This window comes from Stegastes partitus, unplaced genomic scaffold (assembly GCF_000690725.1).
Source record: "Stegastes partitus isolate 25-593 unplaced genomic scaffold, Stegastes_partitus-1.0.2 Scaffold422, whole genome shotgun sequence".
NCBI lineage: Eukaryota > Metazoa > Chordata > Actinopteri > Pomacentridae > Stegastes > Stegastes partitus.
In genome coordinates, this window is record NW_007578153.1 from 90,173 (window position 1) to 116,326 (window position 26,154).

Here is a 26,154-nt window from a genome sequence, read left to right on the forward strand (position 1 = left end):
TGGGACTGTAGAAGGAAGCCCCACACAAGAAGATTCCAGGTGGAGGTTCTAATCCAGGACCTTCTAGCTGTGAGATGACAGTGCTAACCACCACCCCACTGTGCCGCCAATTATTAAAACTTTATATGCTTTATATTTTTAATGTCATGATGTACTCTTTTGTTTCTATCCTGATACCGATCAGCACAACCTGAGACTCTAAAGGGTCTTTTATCTTAACAATAAGTCTTAGAGTATATTTAAACGTGTATTGTTTTGTTTGTTTTTTTCTTTCTTGTATATATTGTCCCTTTTTTTCAAATATCTTATCTTTTTACCAAAGACTTTACACAAAAGATGGAAGTAGCATCTGGGTCCAAAAAGTGAAGCCAACACAGAAGTATGTTAAACCTGCATTTATTCTAACAGCCAGCAGGGGGCGACTCCTCTGGCTGCAAAGAAGTACTGATTGTATAGAAGTCTATTAGCAAATGACCCTACTTATCATTTGAATAATTACGTCAATCAAAATTTTCCAATTGAGTTAATGGTCACAATTGCTAGTTTCAAATCTCCTTCAATACAGCATGATGTTCATTTTTACATTATTGCTCTATTTAGAGTCAAAAAGATGACAAAGCAGGACATGTTTTAGGGCAGGGCTACCTTGTGACTGAGAGGTTCATACTGTATGGTTGTGCTTAATGTCCTCAAGTTCTGTCAGATCATCACATGTGGTGTCAAAAAGGCAAAATGGTGACTGTCAAATGCCAAACTGGAGGTTTCAAAACTGTCCACAAAACCAATGGATGACATCACAGTGGCAACATCCATATTCTATGTACTGATATAGCTATCTATGCTTTATACCCGTCCAGCAGACGTGGAGCAAGACAACATTCATTTGGAGTTGCGTTTCTAACTACAGGCTGAATGGAAGTCTAACATTTGCTTGCATGGTAGCTCTGCTGCCTTTGTTTTTGAAATGGATAAATGGGAAACACATTGTAAAGCACTTTGTAGGACCTGAGGTGGGCAAAAATCTGGAAAAGGCAAAAACAACAATGCCAGGATCTGAAGCAAGCATGATCATATGCATGTGCTTTAAATGCACAGCTAAAGATAAGCATTCACTTATGACTTCACACAAGATTCAAACCTCACTCTCTTAAGTGAGGATCCTCAATCCAACCCACTGCACCACCACATCCTGTTCTCACCGTGATTCTAATGAAAAGCTTTAAAAGTTGCAATGAAGGTGCAGAACATTGAACATCTTACAGGCGATGTAGCAGTCCTGCCAAACAGCCACGAGAGTGAGCCTAAACAGAAAAACTGCAGAACAGTGACCTGAAAGGCACTAAAATCTTTTTTGTCTAACTTAGGGAAACTACACAGTGGTGTAATTTGTTTTGAAAGTATGATACTATGAACTTTCTTCTTTTTTTTAATCTAGTTATTTATTTTTATACATACAATCATGTATCACCAGCAGGTATAACTGATGAACAGATGTATGGATGATGGTGCCTTCCATTGTTAAAAAAATAAATATGTTGATTATACTTAATAAAAAAATACATTTTCATATTGATTCTCATACTAATAAATAAATTACAAGCTTTGCAAAGTTTTAAAAAAGAAACTGTGATTGCATACTGTCTCAATTCGCTGTTATATTTTGTATTCATTCATCCCCTCATGTATTATTGTGTTTGTTTTAAGTCATTTCTCTTGTTTTATTTATCATTTCCAGCTGGATTTTATCAGTTCATGTTGTTTTGTTTTTTCTTTTCGTTATTATTTTATTTCATTTCAAGCACTGGGAGTTGCACTCTACAGAAGTACGGCTTCTTGACCTCGCTGTTAGTATAAGCAACAAATTAAAATGTCAAAAATGGGTCGGATTTTCTTTTTTCTCTTTCGCTGTTTCATAGAGACACAAACTGCTCTAAATTTGCTTCAGGCAGGACTAATTGTAGTGTTGTGTTTTACCAGCTGAACTAGAGAATCAAGGGAAATCTGGAGCACAATAACAGCATCAGCTCTGCTCAGTGCTGATAACTGTCATTAACTTCAAAGCATAATCGCCTTTCGCTTCCTATACAATGTCAATTAAAGCGCTGTAGAGAATATTCTGTGGATGCATCCAGTTGCAGCCCGGTGTGGTCGTCACAGACCTTCCAGTGCATCATTACAAATTCTTCTGATATTTAAAGTCACGTCACATTCGGCCTGCCCCTGGCAGGGCTCCCAGCTGTCCCAGGTGTCACTCTGTATCCCCTGTTAGGCTTCACCTAATGAAGCTCATTGCCCGGCATCGGGAAATATGGCCATTGAGTGCTGCTAAGCAACAGGCACTCATGCTATTCTCACTAAAATCACCTCCCCAGAGAAACTGACACCACTTGGCCTGGTGTGGCCCTTCTGCCTCTTTGCCCACAGACTTGTAACAGGAATATGTTTTGCTGTAGTCAGACGGTAATCTCAAACTGATGTCTTGGGTGTTTTTTTTTTTTTCAAGATGGAGACGTGATGTTTGTTGTGTCAGGATTGTTATTAAGTCGAACCACAGCAGCCAGGAAGTCTTCACTAATGGTCAGCTAGTTGCCTCTTGGCTCCACGTTGCAGGCTGTCTGTCACGTGGCTGAAAAACATCTGCAAACTGGCTTTCCTGTTTTCTACCTTCATTTCTGTTTGGTCTGATTCCTCATGTTTTCTAAGATTTTTGTGGCAAAACAATTCAGCAGCAGATCTGCATTTTTAACACAATGACCTAAAGCTAATCAGACTTTTTATTCCTCAACAGAATATTTGAACAAGCAAACACTGGATCCTCTTTAAGACTGCAGATAAAGATGACACTATCAATATTTTAAAAAGTTTTAAAAAGTGATCAGTCACAACAGTAAGTGCAGTCCTACATTTGTCACATTTTCAGATGCATAAAATTACAATCAGAAGTCAGACTGATCGGTAGAACTTGTCTTATGGTGTCATTGTGCCAAGATCTAAAGAGCTTCTTTGAAAGGGCACTGGATGCCTCTGAAGCTGGCAAGGGACTTGTAAAAGACCTCTAAACTGTTAGAAATAAGTCTCTCCACTGCATGGAAAGCCGTCTACAAGTAATGACTTTAAACAACTGCCAGTTCGTCCAGGACTGGACATCCCAGCAAATTCAGCCCTTCAGCAGACACTTCAGGGCAAAAAGAAGTCTCTGAGAAGCCGAACATATTAACACAGCATCTGCAAGAAGTCTACAACTGTTGGTGTCTGAGTGCATGTGTCTCAAATTAGAAAGAGATTTCATAAATTTGACCTGCATGGGAGGAAGAGTCTTTACTGTCCACAAAGAACAGCAGAGACAAACTACAGTTAACTTACAGGCAAAGCGCAGGCCTATTGGAACAATGCCCTCTGGAAAGATGAATCAAAGAAGTGTTTGGCCGAAATAACAGCACACATATTTGGAGCAGAGAGTTTTTCAGACCTCACACCAACTGTGATGCATGTTGGTGCAAATATTATGCTTTATGTTCTGCGCCCCATTGCCGAAACCTCAGCGTCATTTTTGACACTGAAACTCACCTTCACCCAACATATTAATTCTGTCACAAGAGCAGCCGTCCATCGCCTAAAGAACATCGCCCGCCTCCGCCCGTCTCTCTCCCTCCCCACAGCAGAAACCCTCATCCACGCCTTCATTACATTGACGACTGTAATAGCATCCTTTTTGGTACCACCACCACCAACATCCTCAATAGACTCCAGCACATCCTAAATTCTGCTGCCCGCCTCCTCACTCACCCCCGTTCCCGAGACCACATCGACCCTGTCCTTAAAAACCTTCACTGGCTCCCCATCCCATACCACGTTAAATTTAAAATCCTTCTACTCCATAACCAGACCCCCTCTTACCCCAGACATGCTCCACCCCTACACCCCTTCATGTTCTCTCCACTCTGCTAATGCCAACCTCCTGATGGTTCCCAGGACCAAGCATCACACCTGGGGAGATAGGGCCTTCTCTGTCGCCACCCCCATCCTCTGGAACTCTCTCCCACAACATATCCGTGACACCACAGACCCAGTAATGTTCAAATCCAAACTAAAAACTGTCCTGTTTCACTCTGCTGTTCTCACTTAAACCTTTATCTTGATATCTTGTGTTGTTTTTATCTGCTTGCTTTTATTTCTGCGTAGTCTACTTTTGTATTTGTTGCTTTTATTGTTCTTCTATCCTGTAAAGCGTCGTTGAGTTTTTGAAAAGCGATATACAAATAAAATGAGTTATTATTATTATTATTGTGCTTTAGGATTGTCTCGCTGGTTCAGGGTCTGGGCAGCTTGCAGTCATTGGTTTAACTACGAATTCTGCATCATATCAAAGGGTGCTTGAACATAATATAAGGCCATCTGTCCAAATGCTGGAATTGAACCCGCAGTGGGCCTTTCAACAGGATAATGATCATAAGTACACCAGCAAATGGCTCAAAAACAAGGAATGAAGGGTTGTGGAATCGTCAAGTCAAAGTCCAGACTGAATTGAAATGATGTGAGAGGATTCAAAGGCGAGACATAAATGTTAGAAAACCCTCAAAGATTTCAAAACTGAATCAAAAAATTCTGACAAGACAATGTCAGCAACTGATTCTGCAAAACACCTACAAGAAGTAAGTCCTACTAAAGGAGGCAATGCGAGCGTCTGAGGGTGTACTCACTATTTTCACAGAAGAACATTGCACCTATTGATATTGTTGTTGAATTCATTCAGATCTACATTGTGTTGTTGTTCTGTGGGGAACTCTGTTCACCTGACTGCATGTCATGATCGCATTGTTGCTGAGCAGCAATCGTGCAACTAAGCAGTCTCATGAAGCCTATGCTACAGCTCATGTTTCACAATAGTAATTAAGCAGTATGTCATATTTCTGTAATTATTCAATTAAAGGAATCTAACTTAAGTAATTATACAATTAAGAACAAAGTTCACATGCACCATTGTAGTTTCATAATGCAAACTGCAGGTAATTTGCAAAGTTTATTGCCCATATCAGGCTAGTTTATTTGTCTTTTCAAACCTATGTAATTCTGCTGTCACTATTCTATCACATTGTATTTGTTTTCCACCCTCCGGGGGAACCGCATTTAGAATCAGAGACACTACTCGTGTATCAAAAACACTAGCGGACCACACACTGTGCACAAGCCGCCGACGCTGATTTCATGCTTCTGTTCCGTGGCAATAACTCATACAGGAGACCACACACTCCCACTCTTTCTACAGATGGAATAAAGTGGCTGTGATAAGACCATGTGGGAGTGTATTACAGTGCAGAGCTACAGAGGGAAGATGATTGTCAGGTCCAGCAGAAGAGAATTAACAGCAGGAGGCAGTGCTGGAGTAGTGCTGGTCATCTGTACTGTACATGCTCACAAATTATATAAAATACCCTAAAGCGCTATGCGGAGGTTCTTTAAGAGAAACAACATGTCAGAGAGGAAAGTGAGTCGAATGTGTGACTCCAGGAACACTGTGTATGAACACAAGAATAAGATGAAATGCAAATCCTTCTTGTGCCTGAGCTGCAGGCAGGAACACCCAGCAGTTTGGCAGCTGGGTACCGTGTCATGCTGACTCACAGCCTGGGGCGGCCGTAGTGGATCAAAACGCAACTAGAAGCCAAAGGATGACGTGAGGTAAATGTCAGATCTCATGTTGCAGAGCCCACTTTAGTTCAAGAATGCTGGGAAATGTGAATTAGATTCAGGTGATCAAGGTAATAACAGCCAGGAAACCCACTGAAAAACCTTTTAATGTACACAATAAAACTGAAGGTAAACCCTGAACCCTTGACCCTCACAGACCCCAACATCTCCATAATTCCTCCTGCTAATCCAGAAAGAGGTGGAGATGAGGTCGGCCATATAAAGTGCCATGGACGGTCCGGTGACAGAACCTAAAAGCATCTCATTCAAAGTGGCCACCCCCTTAATTATCCGTAAGCTTTAGTACAATTTAAATGCGTGAGTTATATAAAAATTCACCACCTATTTAATACTGAACGGTGCAATTATCTGCAGAGACCAAAATATTTTTTACGCTAAGCTGTAAACATGTTTATTTCTGCTGTAAAGTACGACATTAAATATGGAGGTCAATAGGGACTGACTCACTTTTCCAGCCAGCATCAAGTGGCCATTTGAGGAACTGCAGTTTTTGGTACTTCCACACTGACTGCAATGTTCAGCCACAGAGACCGCCGCTTGGTGGTGGCCCAACACCATGCTTAGACTCTTAATTGATTTTTTTCCTGTAATGTGTCACTAGTCTCGCCTCAAAATAGATGTTTATTTTAAATGTTTTACTTTCTCTGTGTAAATCCAGTGGAACAATGCATTAGACTTCCCCATAAAACATCCCATCCAAGTCCATTTGTTGCCCACTTAAGTCTTGAAATAAAAGAATAGTTTGACACCCTGGTATTCACTTTCACGACAAGATCGATGCCACTCTCTTATCTGTCCATTAAGTATGGAAGAAGAGCCCAAAGACAATTAACATAAAGACTGGAGGCAGTGGTCAACAGCCTGGCTCCCTTCTAAACTTATCAAATACCTCTACCAGTACAGCGGCACTGAGAGCTCAACGTACTGCAACTTAAGATAACACAACCAAATGTAGGAATATACTGCAAAAGCAGAAGACGGAACAAATGCAGAAGGTCTTCAGTGGATGCTTAGAGAAAGGAAAGCATCTCATAAGACAAATGAAATGCAGAAAGATGGATTGTTTTTAGTTGCTAAGGCAAGTGACTCGGCTGGATGTGACGTCAATGTTTCAAATCTCTATTTTCTGGCTAACTACGGCCAGGCACACCAGCTTTCAGGTGTCTCATTGTCAAGTCGTTGTTGCCAGACAACCAGCAGATGATGGAGGTTTCATTCTGCTTATAGCCATGATTCTGATGAGTTCAGCGAGGCAAGAAAAATGAGCAGTCAGATGACAGGCTGGTATAAAAAGCTTAAAGGTCAACTATGTAAACTGCTTTGGAACTGAAAGTGAGAGCGCCCAAAATGTTGGTTTTAAGATCCAGTTAATGCATATTTAACACTTTTCTCATTTGCCGTTCCAAATAAGTTTGACGAACCTGGACGTCTGTCGCGCTGCTCGTTTCTCTTTCACTGTCTAAACTCTTTTGCAATACTTCAGCTGTTCAAGATTGCAGCAGTTAACTCAATAAATAAATTGTTGTTAAGACAAATTGAAATGATGCCTAAAACTGAAATAAGTTGCAAACATGTAATTTCCGTCTAAGGGGAAGCCCTAAAATGTAGACTCACACATACCAGAAATGTCATGCTTCTTTTGAGGACGAGTAAATCTCATCTAATCTTAAACTGTCATAAACAAGAATTATCCATTAAACTGCATCGCTCATACATTAAAAAACACAAGACATGAATTTAAATGTCTTGCAGTGTGTACTTGTGTCAATATTTGATAGAGCACAATGTCTGAGTTCAACAATTCACCTTTGATGCAACCTTGTGACACACTTTATATAATGTAGCATCGCCTGCATGTTATAAAATCTCATCAATATTTCAAGGAAATAAATGCATTAATAGCTTTGTATAATTAATAAGAACACCCCATTGCACGAAAACTCATCCGAGCCAGCCTATGAAACTGGCAAATCCAGGCTGTAAATGAAATAATTTATGAACTGCAGTTTATTGGAGTAAACTTTCCTCTTCCCACATCGGTGTGTCCATCATATATCACATTTATATTGGCATTCGGTACCCAATGCCAGGGTGGCAAAGAGCAGGAGCTCACTGTGCATGTTTGTTACAGCTGGTGTAGCAGGTACATCGCACAATAAAGGGTTTTCTTTTGACATTTTTGTTTACCAGTAGGAATTTTAGAGATTTTGAAAACCAGACATTTGAGCTCCGTAGTCAGCACGAGTCCTGTAAGCGTCAAGCTTCACATACATACATCCCTGGATTTGTTAAGGACGTCACCATTTACAGTCTTCTCTCCTGTAGCATTCGCTCGTGTTCTTCCCCTGAGTTCAACCAACATGGCTTCTTCCTACAAGACGCCACCTGGACCCATCAAACAACAGCTCACCAGCTCCACTCTCCACTCACACTGGCCCACTCGAGGCTGGATGAGCCCACTGTGCTCGTCGCTGTACTCTGCTTCATCTGTGCTGGAGTGGAACAGCCAGTAGCCGCCACTTGAATCCTTTAAGAAACTCTGAGGGTGAGAGGGAGCCTCCCACCCCGCTGGCCTGTGAGCATTTCAACACATTTCTCTCTATGGCAGAGGCTTCTGTCTTCACACAGATGAGAGGACACTCATAAAATGCTGTCTCCAGGGCATTGTTGTGATGAATGAAATCAGCGGTATAGAGCAGAGAAGTAGTACCAACAACTCTGGAGGTGCACTGTAAGAACAGCAGAGAGCAGTGAAGCTTTATTTCACATCGCCTACATGCGCTCGCCACTGCTTCATCTCCTACTGTAGCCCTAAGGATGCTGCTTCCCTCAATTGCCGGCGAGTTGCAGCGTCTGAGGTGGGCAGCTCTTTAAGACAGCTTGCAAGCACTGAGCCGGGAATTAGACCAACTTGAGGGGAGCACAGCAAGACTTACAAACACAGCCTAGAGGTGAGGAGTTAAACACCATAGCTTTAAGGGCACTGTCTCCAGGTGAGATGTGCAGCTTATCTTGGCTGCTATGGATGAACATTTTCAGATGTCGATCAAACCTCTCAGCACAGTCGTACAGCCATCGTGTCTGACTGGAATGTGGAGCAGGAAAGCAGAGATCTTTTTCCACAGGTGTAAAGTCGATAAGTTTGGAAACTTCACCTCTTTATCCCTTACATATACTCCCATCTTAGGTCCCTCTTATTAATACAAGTATTTGTTGCACTTGCACTCTTACAAGCACAACTTGAAGAGTGCACCACCATGCATGTGGTATGCAGTAAATAAATCTTGAATTGCACATGTTGAAACCTGAAGTAATCCCACCTCTTGTAGTTGTGATCATCTCTCTTTGTGTAGAGAAAATGTTTGCAATGTTATTTTACTGTTCAGCTTTGTCTCTTCTGGATATGTTTTCCTGTTTGAAACCATCAAAACTTTTTGAGATTGCAGCAATTAACATGTTAAACTATGTCATGAACATGAAAACATATGATTTTGGGATTTCCTTTCAACAAAGTTTGGGCCTTGAGAGAAACACAATAAATGAGGCTGCATACAGTGTCAATACTAACGCGCTGATGAGAAGCTCTTAATATTTAATTTACCTGTTTGACAGAGTAGACTAGCCTTTAGCTAAAATTTGCTGATAAGTGTGGCCCCTCATCCTGGGAATGCCGTTTGTTTTTTAACAGGTATTTGGTCATAACTCGAGGGCCTCATGAGAAAAAGTCACCAAAGTGATTACAATCTGTCCAGAGAGGAACATGAATGTCTGCACCAGATTTATGGTAATCCACTCAGTGGTTGCTGAGATGTCCAATTCAAAACCACAACCTCATTGGAGAAGATTGAAGTCATAAGAATTTATTGTTGGGGATCCATTAATGTTTGCACAAATGTTTTCTACCAGTCCATCCGGTAGATGCTACCATATCTCCATATCTACTGAAAACTTCAGCAGGATCCATCCTCTGGACACAGTGCGCCAAAAGCAATCCAGCCAACTGTTGTTGAGAAATTATAAAAGAAAAAAACTCCCATGCAGGATGATCGATTTTAGGTTTCATTTCCACTCGCTGTTTGGTCACGGTGCGAAAATACCGCTTTCTGGTTAACATTTCCACAATGATAAGTACTTGTTAGAAGCTTGGTTAAGATTATGCAACTAAATTGTGTGCTTAGGTTCAGGAAAAAATGTTCAGGTTACTAAGGTGATGATTCCTGCCTCATCTAATATATGACTGGTGGCCAAGGAGGAACAAAGATATGTTAGAATTGCATTTGTGATAAATTATACACAAATGAAATTTGGCAGAAAATGCATTTCCCTCCAAACATAGTTGAGAATGCAGTTTAGCTGTATATATATATATAGGAGTTGATCCTTTGAAAGACGGGGCTACAGTAGTCCATAGCCTTTAACATAGCTACAAAGGCTTTCCAAAAAGACAAAGCAACAGAGGCCAAGACATCCTGACGTTCAGTCTCTCGTGCAGGGCAAGCTGGTTTATTAAAGTAGTGAAGGCTTATAATTTTGTTGCCTCTGAGCCTAAGCCAAGAAAATGCGATGATATCATCAGAGTTATTTTTACAGACTTTGAATATTTCTTTTTCAGAGCCACCGACACAATTCAGCTGCAGTCACAAGCTGAATAGTATATCTGACAACAAACAGGCTGACCTTGATGTGTAAAACAGCAAGAGTGCCCCTTTAAGAGGAGGACAGTCGGACGTACGAGAGTCTTTATTTCTGTCTTGTGGACTAAAATATCTCATGTCATTTGTTTCCTTTTTTTTTGCAGGATAAAGCTACAGGGCCAGACTGTGCTGCACAGAGGGACCTTGCGTGCACAGTTTACCCTCTGAGTAGTGAAAACAGACCAGCCGGCTCCAGAGCCAGCGACTCCCACAGAGAGCATCAGCACCACAGGAACACATTCCCATCGATCTGTGTGGAGACCTCCATCAAGCTCCCGGTAGGACACTCAGGCAAAGTGAAAATAATCTACTTGCTACAAAGTGCAACTAGGGTGAACGCCTCAAATCATTTTTCAATAAGCAGTCAGACAGTATATTAACAACTTTCGTGCTTTCAGAAGAAAGGCAAGTACAAATTCAGCCAACATTATGAGGAATTACAGCGAGCGGCTGCCAAAGAGCAAGGTGTTAATTTACAGCACAGATTTGATCTCACAAATTGGCGATACGGAAACAAAATCTCAAGCGAGCAAAACCACTGAGCGCTCCATTATTCATTGATGAAACTGGATACGTCCAGGTAGTACAACGGCAGTGCCAAGGGGATAACAGCAGAGGAATGCTCACTTATTTATCAAATGGTCCTGCTTGTTGTTTTAATCAGTGTTCATTCATTAAAGCACTAAAAACCAACAGCAAAGAAAAAATAAGAACACCGTCATGTACGATTCCAGATGCAAATACCAGAGCCGGTTATAACAGCAGAGCGGTTTGGATCTTCTCATTTAATTCTCAGCAAGAAAGTGAATAAGCACATTCACAAAACTTCTGGATTTACCCGTTACGTTTTCAGACTCTACATACTGACTTTGTATATTTCACATCGTCTGTATCCGTTTTTATACAGCGCCAGTAAAAAAGTATTCACCTCTCTTAGAGGTTTTCCCATTTTATTGCTTTTTAACCCTGAATCGTGGTCGATATGATTTGACTTTTTTGGCAACAATTTAAAAAAAAAAACAAAGACTCATTCTTGTCAAACTAAAAACTGATTTCCACAAAGGCAATTAATACAATATATCCATCCATCCATCCATCATCTATACACCGCTTAATCCTCATTAGGGTTGCGGGGGGGCTGGAGTCTATCCCAGCCGACTTAGGGTGAAGGCAGGTTCACCTGGACAGGTAACCAGTCTATCACAGGGCTACACTTAGAGACAGACAACCAAGCACACTCACATTCACACCTACGGACAATTTAGAATCACCAATTAACCTCAACATGTTTTTGGACTGTGTGGGAGGAAGCTGGAGAACCCGGAGAGAACCCACGCTGCACGGGGAGAACATGCAAACTCCACGCAGAAAGATTCCGGTGCCCCCACCGGGACGCGAACCGGCAACCTTCTTGCTGCGAGGCAACAATGCTACCAACTGGGCCACCCCGCAGCCCTAATACAATATATAAAAAGCAAAATTGGATAAGTATTCACCCCCTTCAAGACAGTATTTATTAGATGCACCTTTGGCTGCAATTACAGTTTTGAGATTGTGTGTCCAGGTCTCACTGAGCCTTGCCCAGCTGGACGCTACACATAACTCATTCTTCTTTGCAAACCCATCAGGTTGCACAGGGATCACGGGTGAACCGCCCTTTCCAAGTCCAGCCACCAGTTTGCTGACTCCTTCACCCCAAACAGCATTTCTGTCTATAATTTTCTGCATTCATTTTACCTTCTACCTTTACAAGCCTTCCAGAATCTGCTGCTGAGTTGCATCCCCACATCGTAATGCTGCCACCACCATGCTTCAGGTGGGGGTGTTCAAACCTAACCATGTCGGTGTTATGGATGAAAACAATCTGTGGATTTTCAGAAATCTTTTTCATTCAATGGAGCTCGTTTGATTCAGCAGGTATAATTTTCATCAAGTTCTTTACGCGTTTGCTAATCAGCACGAGACCAGGCTCCTATCTGAATGAGAGGACAAAGCCACGAGTGTAGTTTCCATGTACGCCTGGATATAAAGCTGCCTTTATAGAATCACAAGTCAAATCTGATGAGTTTGTGTTGAGTTTCCCCGAGAATAAGTTTAACAACAGAGCACTCAAGTCAGCGCAACATTATGATGAGGAGGATTTCTCCCACTGTTAGAAAGTAGACGGTCGGCTCTTTGGGCAGAAGGGTGGAAAATGTGTCACACAACCATCATCTTTAGTGTCAGAATTTGCCCACAAGATTGCTATTTGGATTCTTAAAGATGCGAGTTTCTCCCCTTATACCATCTCTGGTACGGCAGAGGCTGATTGATCATAAACCGAAGTACTGGGAAAAATAAAACTTCTGAGCTGATGGTGGTTCCAACAGTTATTATAATATATCCTGAGAGGAACATAAGTGTCTGTCCCCAGAATGAACCGCAATCCATCCAATAATTGTTTTCACTCAAAACTGCAAATGTCATCCTGGCGGCGCTGGAGGAAATGTCAGGGAATCAAAATCAGTAGCAATCATCTGTCTGTGCAAAATTTTTGTGCCAATCCATCTCGTAGTTGTTGAGATATTTCAGCCTGATCTCTCAGAACCAGCTGCAAGAAAGCACTTGAAGCACCGTCTCTGTGATGCCGGTTGAATCACGTGGTTTGGCAGAAAAGAAAAAAAAAAAAACACCCCGAGACGTAGCTTGACAACAATTAATTGTGATGATTTAGAAGAAATCACTGTGTAGCTTAGAAGCGAGGCAAACTGTCTTTACATTTTATTGCCTTTTAAATGACGCTTGATGAACACTAAAAAAAAAAATCAGAGAAAATGTCCTCCTTGGCATTCGCAAATTGCTCTTTTAATCAGAGCGGCTTTAATCGGACCATAAAACTGATGACATAAGCCATTAATCATTACATACACACCTGTTGTGCGGCACGCTGCTATGCATTGTAAATTAGCAAATCATTTAAAATATGCTCAGTCCTCTTTTTATTGACTGACGCTTGAGAAAAGAAGTCATGAAATCCCGTGTCCTTGATGTGTCAGAGATTTACATAATCCATACAGAGCGAGCGTTGCAGCCCATATGGCATCAAGGAAATTCAGATGAGTTAGCGGCGGGCTGACTGACCCTCTGTGTGGTCGTGATTTTTATGAGAGCACGAACAAATGACACCGAAAACAGCTGGAGGGAACGAGGGAAGACTGCTGCCTGCCAGCAAAAGGAAAAAAAAGTGAAAATTGTCCTTAAAAACAGTGGTGATAATGTACATCCAGCTCTCCAATCAATAACTGTCAAGACGCGGTATAAATGGACAATCTGTGTGTGCCGGAGCCGCCCTCCAGCCAACCTCACTTATGTTCACGCACATAAACACACCGCAATCACTGTCCGCGTGCTTCACATTTCCAGTTCTCCATCGAACAATATCCGTCAAAGACTACAGAGCAGGCTGAGCAGTGGAGTGCAGCTTTTAGCAGCCTGTGGCCTGGCGTGGAGTATCAGTCAAATCACAGAGCACATCAATTGTTTGCAAAGGGACCCTTAGAAACACTCCAGAAACACTAAACCCTATAGGCGGCGTGTCATTCAAGCTGCATGCTGCGTTTAAATCACATGTGAAATGCTTTGCTGTGTCGATGGACAGAGGCAAAACATGCACATATTTATTTTGTGGTGAATAAAAAATAAAATGCAACATGATAAATAAAAACTAGAAAGACGATAACGAGGAGTCACAGTTCGCCCACCTGTTTGTCTGCCACTACATCATTTATAAATATTATCTTTAAAAAAGCCATACACTTTAATGAATGCTTCTAAATAGGCTAACTCAATTTGAATTTTCTTTGAGTGGCCACATCAGCTGGATTCAGCGTGTGAATGCAGGTGAAGGAAGGCCTGCATAAAGCCCCGTGCTGGAAGTGACAGTTGCTGTGCAGCGTAATGGAAACTGTGACGGGCACAATAGCTCCGACAAAGACACGGCATCTGACTCATCTTCACAAAGCGCTTTCATTAGAACAGACAGGTGATGAATTTATCCGGGAGGACGCTGCTCACTTTTGGAATGCTACAAAACAGAATCGGTTAACTCTGCTTTTACGAAACTAAGTCGGCGGACGGTGTTGAGTTGGAGTTACCTGGACGTTTGGAATATTTATGCAGGTCTGGTGTCACTGTGGGCAACGACATTCACTGAGCATGAAAACACAGTTTTATGACCAGTGGTCAGAGGTAATGTTTTATGATGTAGCACTTTAAAGCTGCAACCATCAGTATGTTTATGTTAAAAATGACTAAAATGTATTTGTTTAATGTGACAAATCAGTGTGTGATTATCACCCAGTTCTGCAGTTTGTGGGTTTTTTGTGCATTTGTTTTTTTTTTTATAATTGTTTTGGTTTCCTGTCCCATTCACTGTTTTTATCAACCCAAAGGAAAGGCTCCATTTGCTCAGGAACAAACAAAACAAGAGTCAAAAGAGTGATGGTGAACAAAGTGAAGCTTTTCAAAATGCTTTGTTGAGTTGGTGGAAATCGAACCAGAGCTAAAGTGAGAGTAAATATTTCCAACTGGTCAGAGTAAAGATTCATCAAGTGGCCAGAAATACAAAACCAAATGACCACGAATGATGCTTGTGTCTGTTAAATGTCTAAATGTTTGCGACCATGTTGGCGAGAACAACTTTAACTGATAACATGTTTCCAGTCTGTTCTGCTGATCACATGTGGATGAAGAAAAACTAAACATTAAGCAGAGATACTAGAGGGGGCAATAAAACTAGTATATATCAGTGATGAGCTTCCTCAGTCCATTACTGACTATGAGGCAATGACTATTTTGTGTCAGGAGTTTTCTATAATTTTGTATTTAAACATGCAAATGAGGTGATGTCTTATTAAAGTTGTTTTATCTGTGTAAATGACAAACAGCAAAATGTATATTTCGGATGCTTTCTTTTCACTATTTTGACAAAAAATATTCAAATGTAGAAATCTAAAATCTCCAAACTGACCAGCGGATACAATCGTAGCACACACACGTACATTATTTGCAATTTCTGCAAACTTCTAAACCTCGTAGCTTATTTTAATTGTTTTAGTGCTAATTGTCATTATCAGGACTTTTGTCTTTTTCAAAATATAAAAACTGACAAAGTGAAGAGGTTCATTTCCGTGGCGTCTTTGCCCTTCTCTGAGCTTTATTGTTCGCGCACACTAACACAAACAACACGCTAACACTGGGATGCTAATGTGTTGCTCCGACTGTACCATTATTTTCCATTACATGTGACTGTCAGGTTTTACATTACAAGTAACCGAGGTGCAAAGTGCAATACAAGAAACATTATGGAAGATTAATTTTTAATTAGAACATATTTTTCATTTAGTTATTGTTAGCAGCAAATACATTATTGATTTAAAAGTAATTGTGTTTTTAAAAATTTCCATTTATTACAGCCTCAAAGTGCTGCTCACTCTGATTAAACTGCATTAGTTTTGGCTTCAGAGAGAATTTTTTGAATGCATCATGAAGGAAACATTGAATTCTTACAGTGTTTCTGCCACAATCTGACCGACAATTTCAACGATTGTTCGAAAATATCCGGTCATCAGTCAACCCTGAACTCCACATATCTACTGTATATACACATGTTGATATTTCCAGACATTTAACAGAGATGACTTTCACCTTTTAAGCTATCTATAGTCTCCCGGCAACACGACTCAGCCCGGTGAGGAAGGCAGGTGTACATACACACCACGGCACGCTGCCGTTGCTTTTCTCCCTCTGAGCGGAGCTTCGGCAAGAACACCTTGCGCTCACCACATGCTGTCATCGCTAAGTGTCACATTTGGTGCAATTAATCACGAGGAATAAATAGAGTCAACTGGCGGGTCAGCGTGGATGGAGGGGCAGGCTGCTCGCAGCCGAGACGGAGCCGCTCAAGACAGCTGCTCTGACATGTGCTAACATTATCACAGCTGGGCTCCGGTTTGGGACCTCTGGCCAGTTTTTTCCTCGTGGTCACACGGTTTATGGAGCTACGGTGATGATAATGAGGACGAGCCTCTGATCACCGACTCCCACTAGAACTTGTTGCTGCTGTCACTTTGTTTGGCCTGTTATCAGTGAGCCACAGTCAGGTGAGGCCTCCAGCTGGACATGAAAGACTTTGTAATCCGCCGTGAGCGTGCATCCTCACATCCTCCATTTATAGTGCAGTCCAGACTCAGTCTTTTTCATACTACAGCTACTGTTATTACCATAACTACCACTCCAGCTGCTGCTGCTACTGTTACAGTACACCTACTGCTGTGTGTTTTGTCCTGTAGCAACGCTGCTAATCTGAGTTTGAAAACTGGTTTGAAACTATAACACCAAAACCAAACTGGCAAAACAAGCACTGATTTTTTATGCTCACATTTTTTTGTCACTCAGTTTCTAATGTATGTAAATATACAAACAATGATGACTAAAGAGTAGAAGAAATTGATCAAGTCCACAAATAATGACAAATTTGATTCTTTTTGTGATGACATAATAATAATATATAGTGACATTTGCCAAAATCATTACACAGGACGTGTTTTAGTGATTTATGAATCCTAAGCTAACAAGAAAAACAGTTTCAATCCTGCCACATCAAGTGCATCATATCTGATACATGAGTTTTTCAGACCTCTACATCATCAGCGTGATATTATTTTGCCTGAAAAAGCTGATGCATACAATCATTCAGTGCACACATAATCCACCATAGATCATGATTTGTGCACCGAAAATACCAGATCTAACAAATATTATACAACTTAAAACTTATATAGGAAAATTGCTATTCTTTTTTTTTTTTTTTGGCAGAAGGTTCAATAAAAACTCAATTTTCACAAAGGTTTGAATTTTTGGGAAATGATGTCATGATTCAGGCTTTACAGGGCAAAGTGGATTCCTTTATTATTGGAGGAGTATTTTTAGTATTGTAGTTAGGCTACTACTAATAGTACTGCTGGTGCTGCTATTACTACAACTTGAGTGATGCTCTATTTCTTCTACTATTACAATCACTACTAATGACCTCTACTGCTGCAGTTACAACCCCAACTACGACCATTAATAGTGCTACTTTAACTGCTATTATTATTATAAATTATAAAGTCTTCAGTTGCACTAAATGTCACAAATCATCATCGCCACTGAACTTCTTTTTTTTTGCCATTTAAAGACACTGTTAAACCCTTTTAACCTTCATGTATCCCTTATTTAGGCTGCTTCATGTCTGTATTCTGTCCATTTCTGCTGCTGCCAGGAAACTCTGAATTGTTGCCGGTTCATTGAGAGTCTTCACCTCAGTGATCTTTCTCTGGGTAAAAAAAAAAAAACCTGCGACCACCACTGCTACTACTAATATAAATACCACTGCTGCTATTACAACCTCTACTGCTACAAGTATTACAGCTGCTTTTACTGCAAACGCCACTAATATTATCAGTTTTTAGCCCTTTAACTGCATCATATTTGATACATGAGCTCTTGAGACCTCCACATCATCACTATGATATTTTTTTTTCCCCTGACGTATACAATCAGACACATTCAGTGCAAGGACAGATCAAAATTCATGCACCAAAAATGTTGGATGTAGCAAAAATGAAACAAATTGAAACTCAAATTTTAATTTAAAATGACCGAATGTTCAATAATAAAAATGGAATTGTTTGGCAATTATGTCACGGTTCAGGCTTTACAGGGTTAATGCTACCGCTACAGTGATACTGCTAGCACGGTACTATGACTAAAACTGCTAATACGACTATTTTTACTGCAGCAGTCATTACCTGCTGCTATTACCGCTAACACGCCAGCCACTCCTACAGATTATACAGCACTGATACCAACACATTAGTACTACTGACAGTGCTGCTGCCTTCACTATTGACTCCTAATGCTTCCTTTACAGTTTCTCTACTTTCCTGCTGATTGCACTGTAACTACCTTTGCTATTACTTCTGGTGCGTCTTTAAAGATATTTACTAATAATGTCGCCACAGGATTTTTTTAAACAGTCCATGTTTATTTAAGTGAAGCAGGTGAAAGAGGAAAAGATGTTGTTGAGCAACACCCTGCATCACAGATTCTACATGTGTGGGACGTGTTGCTGCAAAAATCATTCAGTTTTAATTTTCAATTCATTTTAATTGCATTTTAATTTGTCTCCCATAATGCAACTGTCCTGTCGATGCTAAGTTTTTTATAAAGATAGAGAGCAGCTCCTCATATGTTTACTAAATGTGTACATCTGAATGCTGGTCGCCTTTACAACACTGTGCCGGACTGTGTTGTTGGGTTTTTGTGCGGTTTATTCTGCTGTAAACGCACTCGTCTCTTGGTGAGAGCGTGACCATGAAGCAGCACATATCTGAGCAGACATCGCTGTACTTCATGTTTACAGTCCCACATGAAGACACTGAATTTAATTAGCTTCAACAAACAGCTCATAGTTGACACAACCCAAATTGTTTCCTTATCTTCGCAGCAGAGTTTCATTTCACACAAAGCTACTTTCACTTTTCTGGGGCCAAAATAATAATGATTAGAGAAATGTATGAATAGTGTGCAGAAGAACAAATGTAGTTTCTTACAGGAAAAAGAAAATCCCTTCTACAGGTGACTGTATGGAGCTAAACTTCAGCTGAATGGTGTGTTTGAGCGCCGCCTTCCAATCATTGGGTGAACTCATCAAATAAAAATAAAATAAAAATCAAAGTCCCACTGCCTTAAAGACACGGATGGCTGGGTCAGATACTACCTGCGAATAATTCCTAGCTTTGGCTTTAACCTACTTGGAGCGCCAGATGGAATGGGTCTGCCTTATGAAGTCTGGAGTGGCTGGAAAAAAAAAAAGATATCAAACTGACATCAAGACACTTTCCCGTGATTGTCTTGTACTTTCTGGTCTTATAGTCTCAGAGTCACCGAGAAAATTCCATCTGTCCTGCAGTAAAACCTCTGAGAGCACATCGCACCCAGTGAAATACGACCAGATGACTGGCTGCTCTGTCACCTAATGATCACGTCCATTTTCTCCATCCTCAGCTGCTCGGTTTTGTCTTTTGGTAAGTTGTTTTATAGAAAGTTCAGAGATGCTGCTGGCTCGTATTCTAATACACCGAGCTGATCGTTTGAAACGACAGGTGTCAAACTATGGCTGTGGATTAGAGCCTCTCTAAATTCTTCTGCTGCTCTCAAACCCACTGATTCCGAATGAAGACGAACATCTCCAGATGTTCTGATCATTCCTTGTAGAATTCTACAATCTGAGTTCTGGTAGAACCTGACACCAGATCAGCAGTATTATGGGATGTAAGAGACAAAAACCTCCCAAAGACACGTCACACGAAACGACAAAAACAAGCGACAAAATCAAACAAAACAGGAAAAACGATACGCAAAAGGACAAAAACCTGACACAGAACAAGGAAAAGTTTTGAATTCTGCTTTCATAATACAATAAATGATTTCCTTAAATATCTGGGCACTGTGGTGCTCAGCAAGTGTTACTGAATTGAGACACATTGGATGAAAAAGTGGCAATGTTTGTGGGACTGACTCAAAAAGAGCTGCAGATGTTTTCGTTGTGACGTAGAACACGGCAGCATGTATCAGCGTTTACACAGACAGTAGTTGTGAGGAGGAATCATTCATTGTTGGTTTGTTATGGCGTTTGGCAAGAATGTGAAATAAAGAAAATCTAAGTCATCCTTTGACTTAAGATGATATAAAATATGATTTTACTGATTCTTTGTGAAAAATATTTGTCAGTATTACCTTTTTTTTTTCTAATTTTGATCTGTAAGTGGCCACATCAAATAATGAAGCTGATGGTTAAAGTGAATCTGCTGATGCTTTATATCATACAAAGTGTAAAAAAAAAATAGAAAGCAACTTTCAAGAATTAAATTTATTTCCTTTTAATTACATCTCACTCCCAATCATTAACTCAGAGCCCCAGAATGATGGAAACACATCAGACTGGTTTCACCACAGGACTGCTGGCTTTCTTTGAGGTGTGTTTGGAAAATGAGTTAAAGTTGGACCTAAAGCAAAGAAATTAAACTCCTGCAATCAATAACTCGATTTGGCCACAGTTCTTTCCTTTTCCTTATTGCAGATTGCAAAAAAAAATAAAAAGTGCAGCCTCTGCCATGATTCAATCTCTGTCCTGCCCAAGTTGATTCTAAACATCTGCTCCAGTCCTGCTCCCTGGTTTTACGCATCACACGCTGGAGTCAAATAGAGGTCATCCCCGCGCATGTTGCAGGAAAAGTGTGACTGTGTGTTCCCTGGACTCTCGTAACTCCTGCTCAGAGTATGATAACACATGAAGGGCTGCGTGTTTCCTACAGAGGAGACACAGTCTGCAGCAGTAAATGTAACCACTTCACGCAACATGAATATTAGAACGGCTCTCGTCGCTGTAGCCTGGAAACAACAGCGGATCCACCTTCGCCGCGCTGTGCAGTCGTCCCTTTTAAGTGTTGCTTGGCAAACTGGAGGACAGGCCTGGTGCATTAGGACCCTCCACCCCACCCCCACCACCACCCTTACAGCTAAAAGTCCTCATCTTGAACAATACTATGTGGCTCCTGTAATGGAGACAGCGCGCCTCTGTGACCGCTGCGTAAAGAGAAGTTCATTAATCCAAACGAAGGTTGAAACTTTTTTTTTTTTTGCAATAACGCTACAAACATGTGAATTAATCCAATTAACTCTTAATCAGTTGACTGAAGCTTCATTCAGAGAGTAAAATACAAAAAACTGCAGTGTGGTTTGACTGTGGAGCGCAAAGAAAGAAAAACTGAGTTTATATCTGCTTTCCAGCCTGGAATAAACCTTCATGACGCACATGTATCCGAGCGAGCAGCGTCCAGCTGGGGTAATGTATGGTGCGTTTAAGGGAAATCATAAAAATAAACAAGTCAACTGGATTGCTTTGTGCGTGCAGCGCGCTGTGCAGTTTGTAATCAGGTTGTAGTGAAGTGTTGTTATGCTGTCTTGTTTGTGGCAAATCCTTAAACGACCCTCAAAGCGTGTAAAATGCGAGGAATCAACGTGTTCTATGAGGTGCAGACAGAGAGCGGATCAGCAGCAGTGATGTCAGGTCTGAGCTGCTCCACTCTCGTCCTGCCAGGAGCTGTTCCTTCAGCACCACACCACCGCCCGCTGCTCCGCTCACAGGCCGCTCACTCAGCTCCAGCCTCTCACATCTCCGGATGTCTGACTCTCTGAACTCGCTCAGACTTGCATCCTGGTGACGCACAGACAAAAGTTGGATGTAGTTGAACCAAAGGGAGCGATACGCGCGTTTCCACGGCGCGCGCTCAGCGCATCACGCTACGTCATTCTTCAGCCTTTTTTTTTTTTTTTTTGTCTGATTTTTTTAAAACTACAAATCGAAATGTTCTCATGTGGTCTGGCCGTGGCTGTGACGCAAAGATCCATCCTCGCAGCTCAACTCCCTTCGGAGCACAGAGTGAGAGCTGCAACATGTTGCTTAAAAACTTTATCTGATACTTGTTGTACAGAGTTTATGAAGCTTTCTGCTCACGTTGGATTTTTCCCTGCCTGCTCTGAATATGAACACGTGCCTAATTGCTGCCTACAAACCGTTTTATTGCCCTGAAAATGTAATTGTCCTGTTGCGCAACAGTGAGAAGCTGTAATGATTACAGAGACACATTTTAGAGTCACCACAGACACCGAGGCTTACCTATGGTGGTTATAACCGTGATGGCAAAGTAAAATGACCCTGCGAATTTCCACTGCACCCCGGCTCTGTGGGGCTCAGCCTCCATGATGATGGTCTCCAGTTTGCGGTAATCATCCTCGCTGATGTTATATTTCCCCTGGAGACGCTTCTCCTCGGCTTCCAGCTGCTCTTTTTCGCGCATCTCGAAGTCGGACTCCAGGGCGTCAAAGACGGCGGCCCCGACCAGCAGGTATGTAAACGTGCAAATGATCAGGGACAAGGTCCGCACGTTTTGCCGCTTCATGGCCAACAGGAACCGGCGACCGAGGGGCTCATGTCCCCTCGGATTCCCCGGGAAGGCGCAGCAAGGGTGGGGAAAGCCGTGTGGACAGCGCCCGGAGGCGGAGGCGCAGAAAGGTGCGCTCCGGTGACGGTGGCCGCGGTGGACGCCGGAATCGGAGCACCGGTGGATGTCCCCCGCCTTGTAGTGATCCCGGTGACAGACCCCCAGATCCTGCTCCTGGTTCGCAGAGAGACACAAGAGACTGCTCGATCGCCTGGACCAGGAGCCCTGCAGCCGAGAGACCCTGCGCAAGACCTGCCCAAACCAAGTCCTCCCGGTGCGCAGTGCCATCAACAAGCTGCTTCCAAGATCGCCTGTTGGTCTCTGTTCTCCTCCAGCGAACTACTCTGATCTGAATAAACGCTTCCAAGCAAATAAATTAGCGCTGAGAGATCCTTTATTCTATCTTTTTTTGACGCTCCACTCTAACTTTGTCTGTGATGTGAATTAAAATGTCCTAGAGCTGGGCATCTTTCCACATGTGACTAAGTTTCAGCTGAACAGCAACCTGTTCGTTGGAACCTCATCAGCATTCAGGCTATTTTTAGCAGCCATTCTCTGTGTACAGGAAAGAAAGAAAATCAATGTAGTGTCCGTGAAATCCTCAAACCTTCCTCCCAAACAGCGGGCATCCTCATCACAAATGTGCTGAGTCGTCCACAAGACAGGAGGGTCGCAGAGCACCGGAGAGGAACAGCAAGTTGGGAAATGTTACTCACAAGATGCGCAGGTCTTCACTTGAAAACAATCACAGCCTTATTTCCCTTCATCTGTTTTCTTTATCCCCGCATTAACTCACAACTTGTTCCAGGGATGGAACAGTATTCCAAACACGAAACAAACAAAAAAAAATCGTCGACAACAGGTTCCATCGCAAATAAAGAAGAGTTTCCTCAGCGGCTGTAGGATGTTAGAAGCTGAAGAGAGACAGAGAGAGAGAGAAAAAAACACTTTAGCGTTGGAAGAAGCGAAATTAATTAAAGGTTACGGCGCGCTCGTGCCCGCGGTGGCACTCATGCTTTGTTGCGCACATCCAAGCGCACTCCAGAGCTGCTCTCCTCAACTGTCTGAGCTCGTTTGGGGGGAAAGAAAAAGGGAAAAAAAACAAACAAAAAACGAGCACATGTGTCGGTCCTCTTGGTGCGGGGGCCTCTGGGTTCACCGTGCGTGTCACGAACTGCTCGTATTTTGAAGGCTCCACAGTTTATGTCTCCACACACTCCAGACTCTAAGCGGGGGGCGTTGCTCCTCCTGTCTTCTGGATGTGTGGGGTGTTTTTTTTCTCTCTCTCTCTCTTTTTTTTCCAAGTGTCACGATTCATCCGAGTTCTGGCCTGAGTCTCTACTCTTGGAAGCCTCCTCTCCGGGAAAATCAGCCGGGAGCACCCTCCTCCCCCTCCACACACACGCGCGACCCCTCCCACAGTGACCACTCCTACTTATTATATGGACAGAGAAGCTTTTACTGACACTCACATCATTATGTTAGTGCTTTTTTCCCCCTCTCTCTCTCTCTTCTTCTTACATTCCGGCAGCAGCGGGCAGATCAGAGCTCCAGATCGGCTCAGCGGCGCACGTTGGCGCGCTGTCCGTGGTGCTGAAGGCTGCTACTCCCTCACTTCTCCTGCCGCACAACGAGCAAGTTATGGCACAGTTGGAGCAGCCGGATTCACACGTCACATGCAACAGGGGAGGAATCCAATAAAGTGATTCACAGAGAAAGAAAATGGCTGTTATCACCGTTCTGCTGCAGCACACCTTCACTGCAACACCGGAGCGACTGTTTTATAATCACAGGAGCACCACTGATCCCCAACATGAGCTGCGCGTGACCCGTTTCTGCCCCCCTAACAATCACTGCAAGTGTGATTTGAAATGTTAACTGGATTAAAAATAAATTCCACAATGGGGCAAATATGCAGCATTAAAGTGGGTTGAGTTGACAGCAGAGGTGAAGGAAAACCTCCCAGCATGCAACAGGGCAGCACACTGGTGGACAGATCACATTTGTGTTTCTGTTGTTTTACATTCAGTGTTTTTGTTGTTACACAAGAGTAAACGTGGATAAACATGAATGAAGAAGCCTGTCGGTCACGTTCTGCCTCCTGAGAAGGACTGAGGACATCAGACATGACATAAACTCTCCTATCAATTCATTAAATATGTAGTTTTAAGATTAAAAACTCCAGTTTATTGATAAGATAAAGTATTTAAGTCATAAACATAATTTTGATGAGTTCACAAAATAATGTTGATCGTTGCTTTAACTTAATATTTTGTGTAATTTAAACTCAAATGTCTTAATTGGTTGATTGAAAACAAAATTCAAGTTGAGCTAAGTTAATGAAACTGATTTGATAACTGAATTCTTCTTCTCTTTGAGTTCTAACATTCTGGACAAAGTCAGATGGTTAAATTACTCAGTGTAGTTTGTTGGTTAAACATTATTTCATTAGAAGTTGTCATAACTCAAAACACTGATGTAAACTGTTGCATTTTATTTTTTTGAGCCCAAACATTATTATTAAAAAAAAAAAAAAAAAAAAGAAACTTAAATTTAAATTTAAATAACTTAAAAATTCAAATCATCTCTTTCAAACTAATCAAACATCAGTGAGTTCAACCTGACAGCTTTGAATCTTGATTCATAACAAAGTTGTTGATCGTCTTATTCAGCTTTAAAATGCAATCATTTTTCACTCAGTGAAAATATTTTTCCTTTAGACTCTAAAATCTCATGATAAGTTTTAGAAAATAAAACTCTTTTTAATCACTAGCTCCATATAAATGGGTATTGTCCCTTTCAAATTCATATTTATTAATTCAGCTCACTAAATGTTCAATGGAGCCTTTTATTTAACACGTCAAATGAACTTATTTAACTTAATTCATCACGATGTGCTCATTTGCATATACGTGCCTGTATGCACTGCACGACTGAAATCACCCAAAAATCGTGAATTATGCAGAATCTACTGTGTGTGTGACCAACACTGGAACAATGCGAACCGTGACGAACACTGTATTTTACCCACTTCCTGCATCCGTCTTATGTAAAGTGCTGGAGTCATATGAGTCATGATGAGGAACAGTGTTTCTGGGTTCAGGATGATGTCAGGCTGCAGCAGCTCGGTGAGGCTGGCAGGAGGGACGGAGCTGCAATCAATAGACTTCAAGAACATGCAGCACACAGATTTGAATTACGTTAACTGATTACAAGCAAATTAGGAGAATAAAACATTCTGCGTTGGGAAAATTTAAGATAATATGTTACTGTAAGAATATGACACATGTAAAACTTTTACCTTTGACTTTAGGACTCCTCCTTTGTGTTAAACGTACTTATTAATTTATTAATTTCACCTTGCTAACATGTCCATATGCTATTTTTTTTAACACATCATGGGGATAAATAAGCTGTCTACAGTATGACTGAGCACTTTCAACTTAAAACTGCAGTGTCATGGGTCCAGCTATTCCAGTATTAAAACTTACCATTGTGTTGTTTTACAGCGTTTGAGCAGGTGAGCTGGTGTGCTCGAGCTACAGCGAGTGAGCACACCAGTGGGTGGGCGTCGACAGGCAGGGGCTCCGTAGATCTGCACATTCTAGAGGGAATAAGAGTGTAGAGTTACAGACATTTTAAGGAAGGAAAGGATGATTTTCATG

The 26,154-nt window shown here is 41.6% G+C and overlaps 1 protein-coding gene across 1 annotated transcript in view; it reads right to left on the reverse strand.

Moving 5' to 3' along the window:
• The window catches only part of kcnk9 (potassium channel, subfamily K, member 9), a 40,779-nt gene extending 18,002 nt beyond the window's left edge, over positions 1–22,777 (reverse strand). Inside the window, exon 1 of the mRNA XM_008285904.1 lies at positions 22,165–22,777. Within this exon, the coding sequence (XP_008284126.1) occupies positions 22,165–22,777 (613 nt within the window). The remainder of the gene's footprint in view (positions 1–22,164) is intronic.
• Between the last annotated feature and the right edge of the window lie 3,377 nt (positions 22,778–26,154).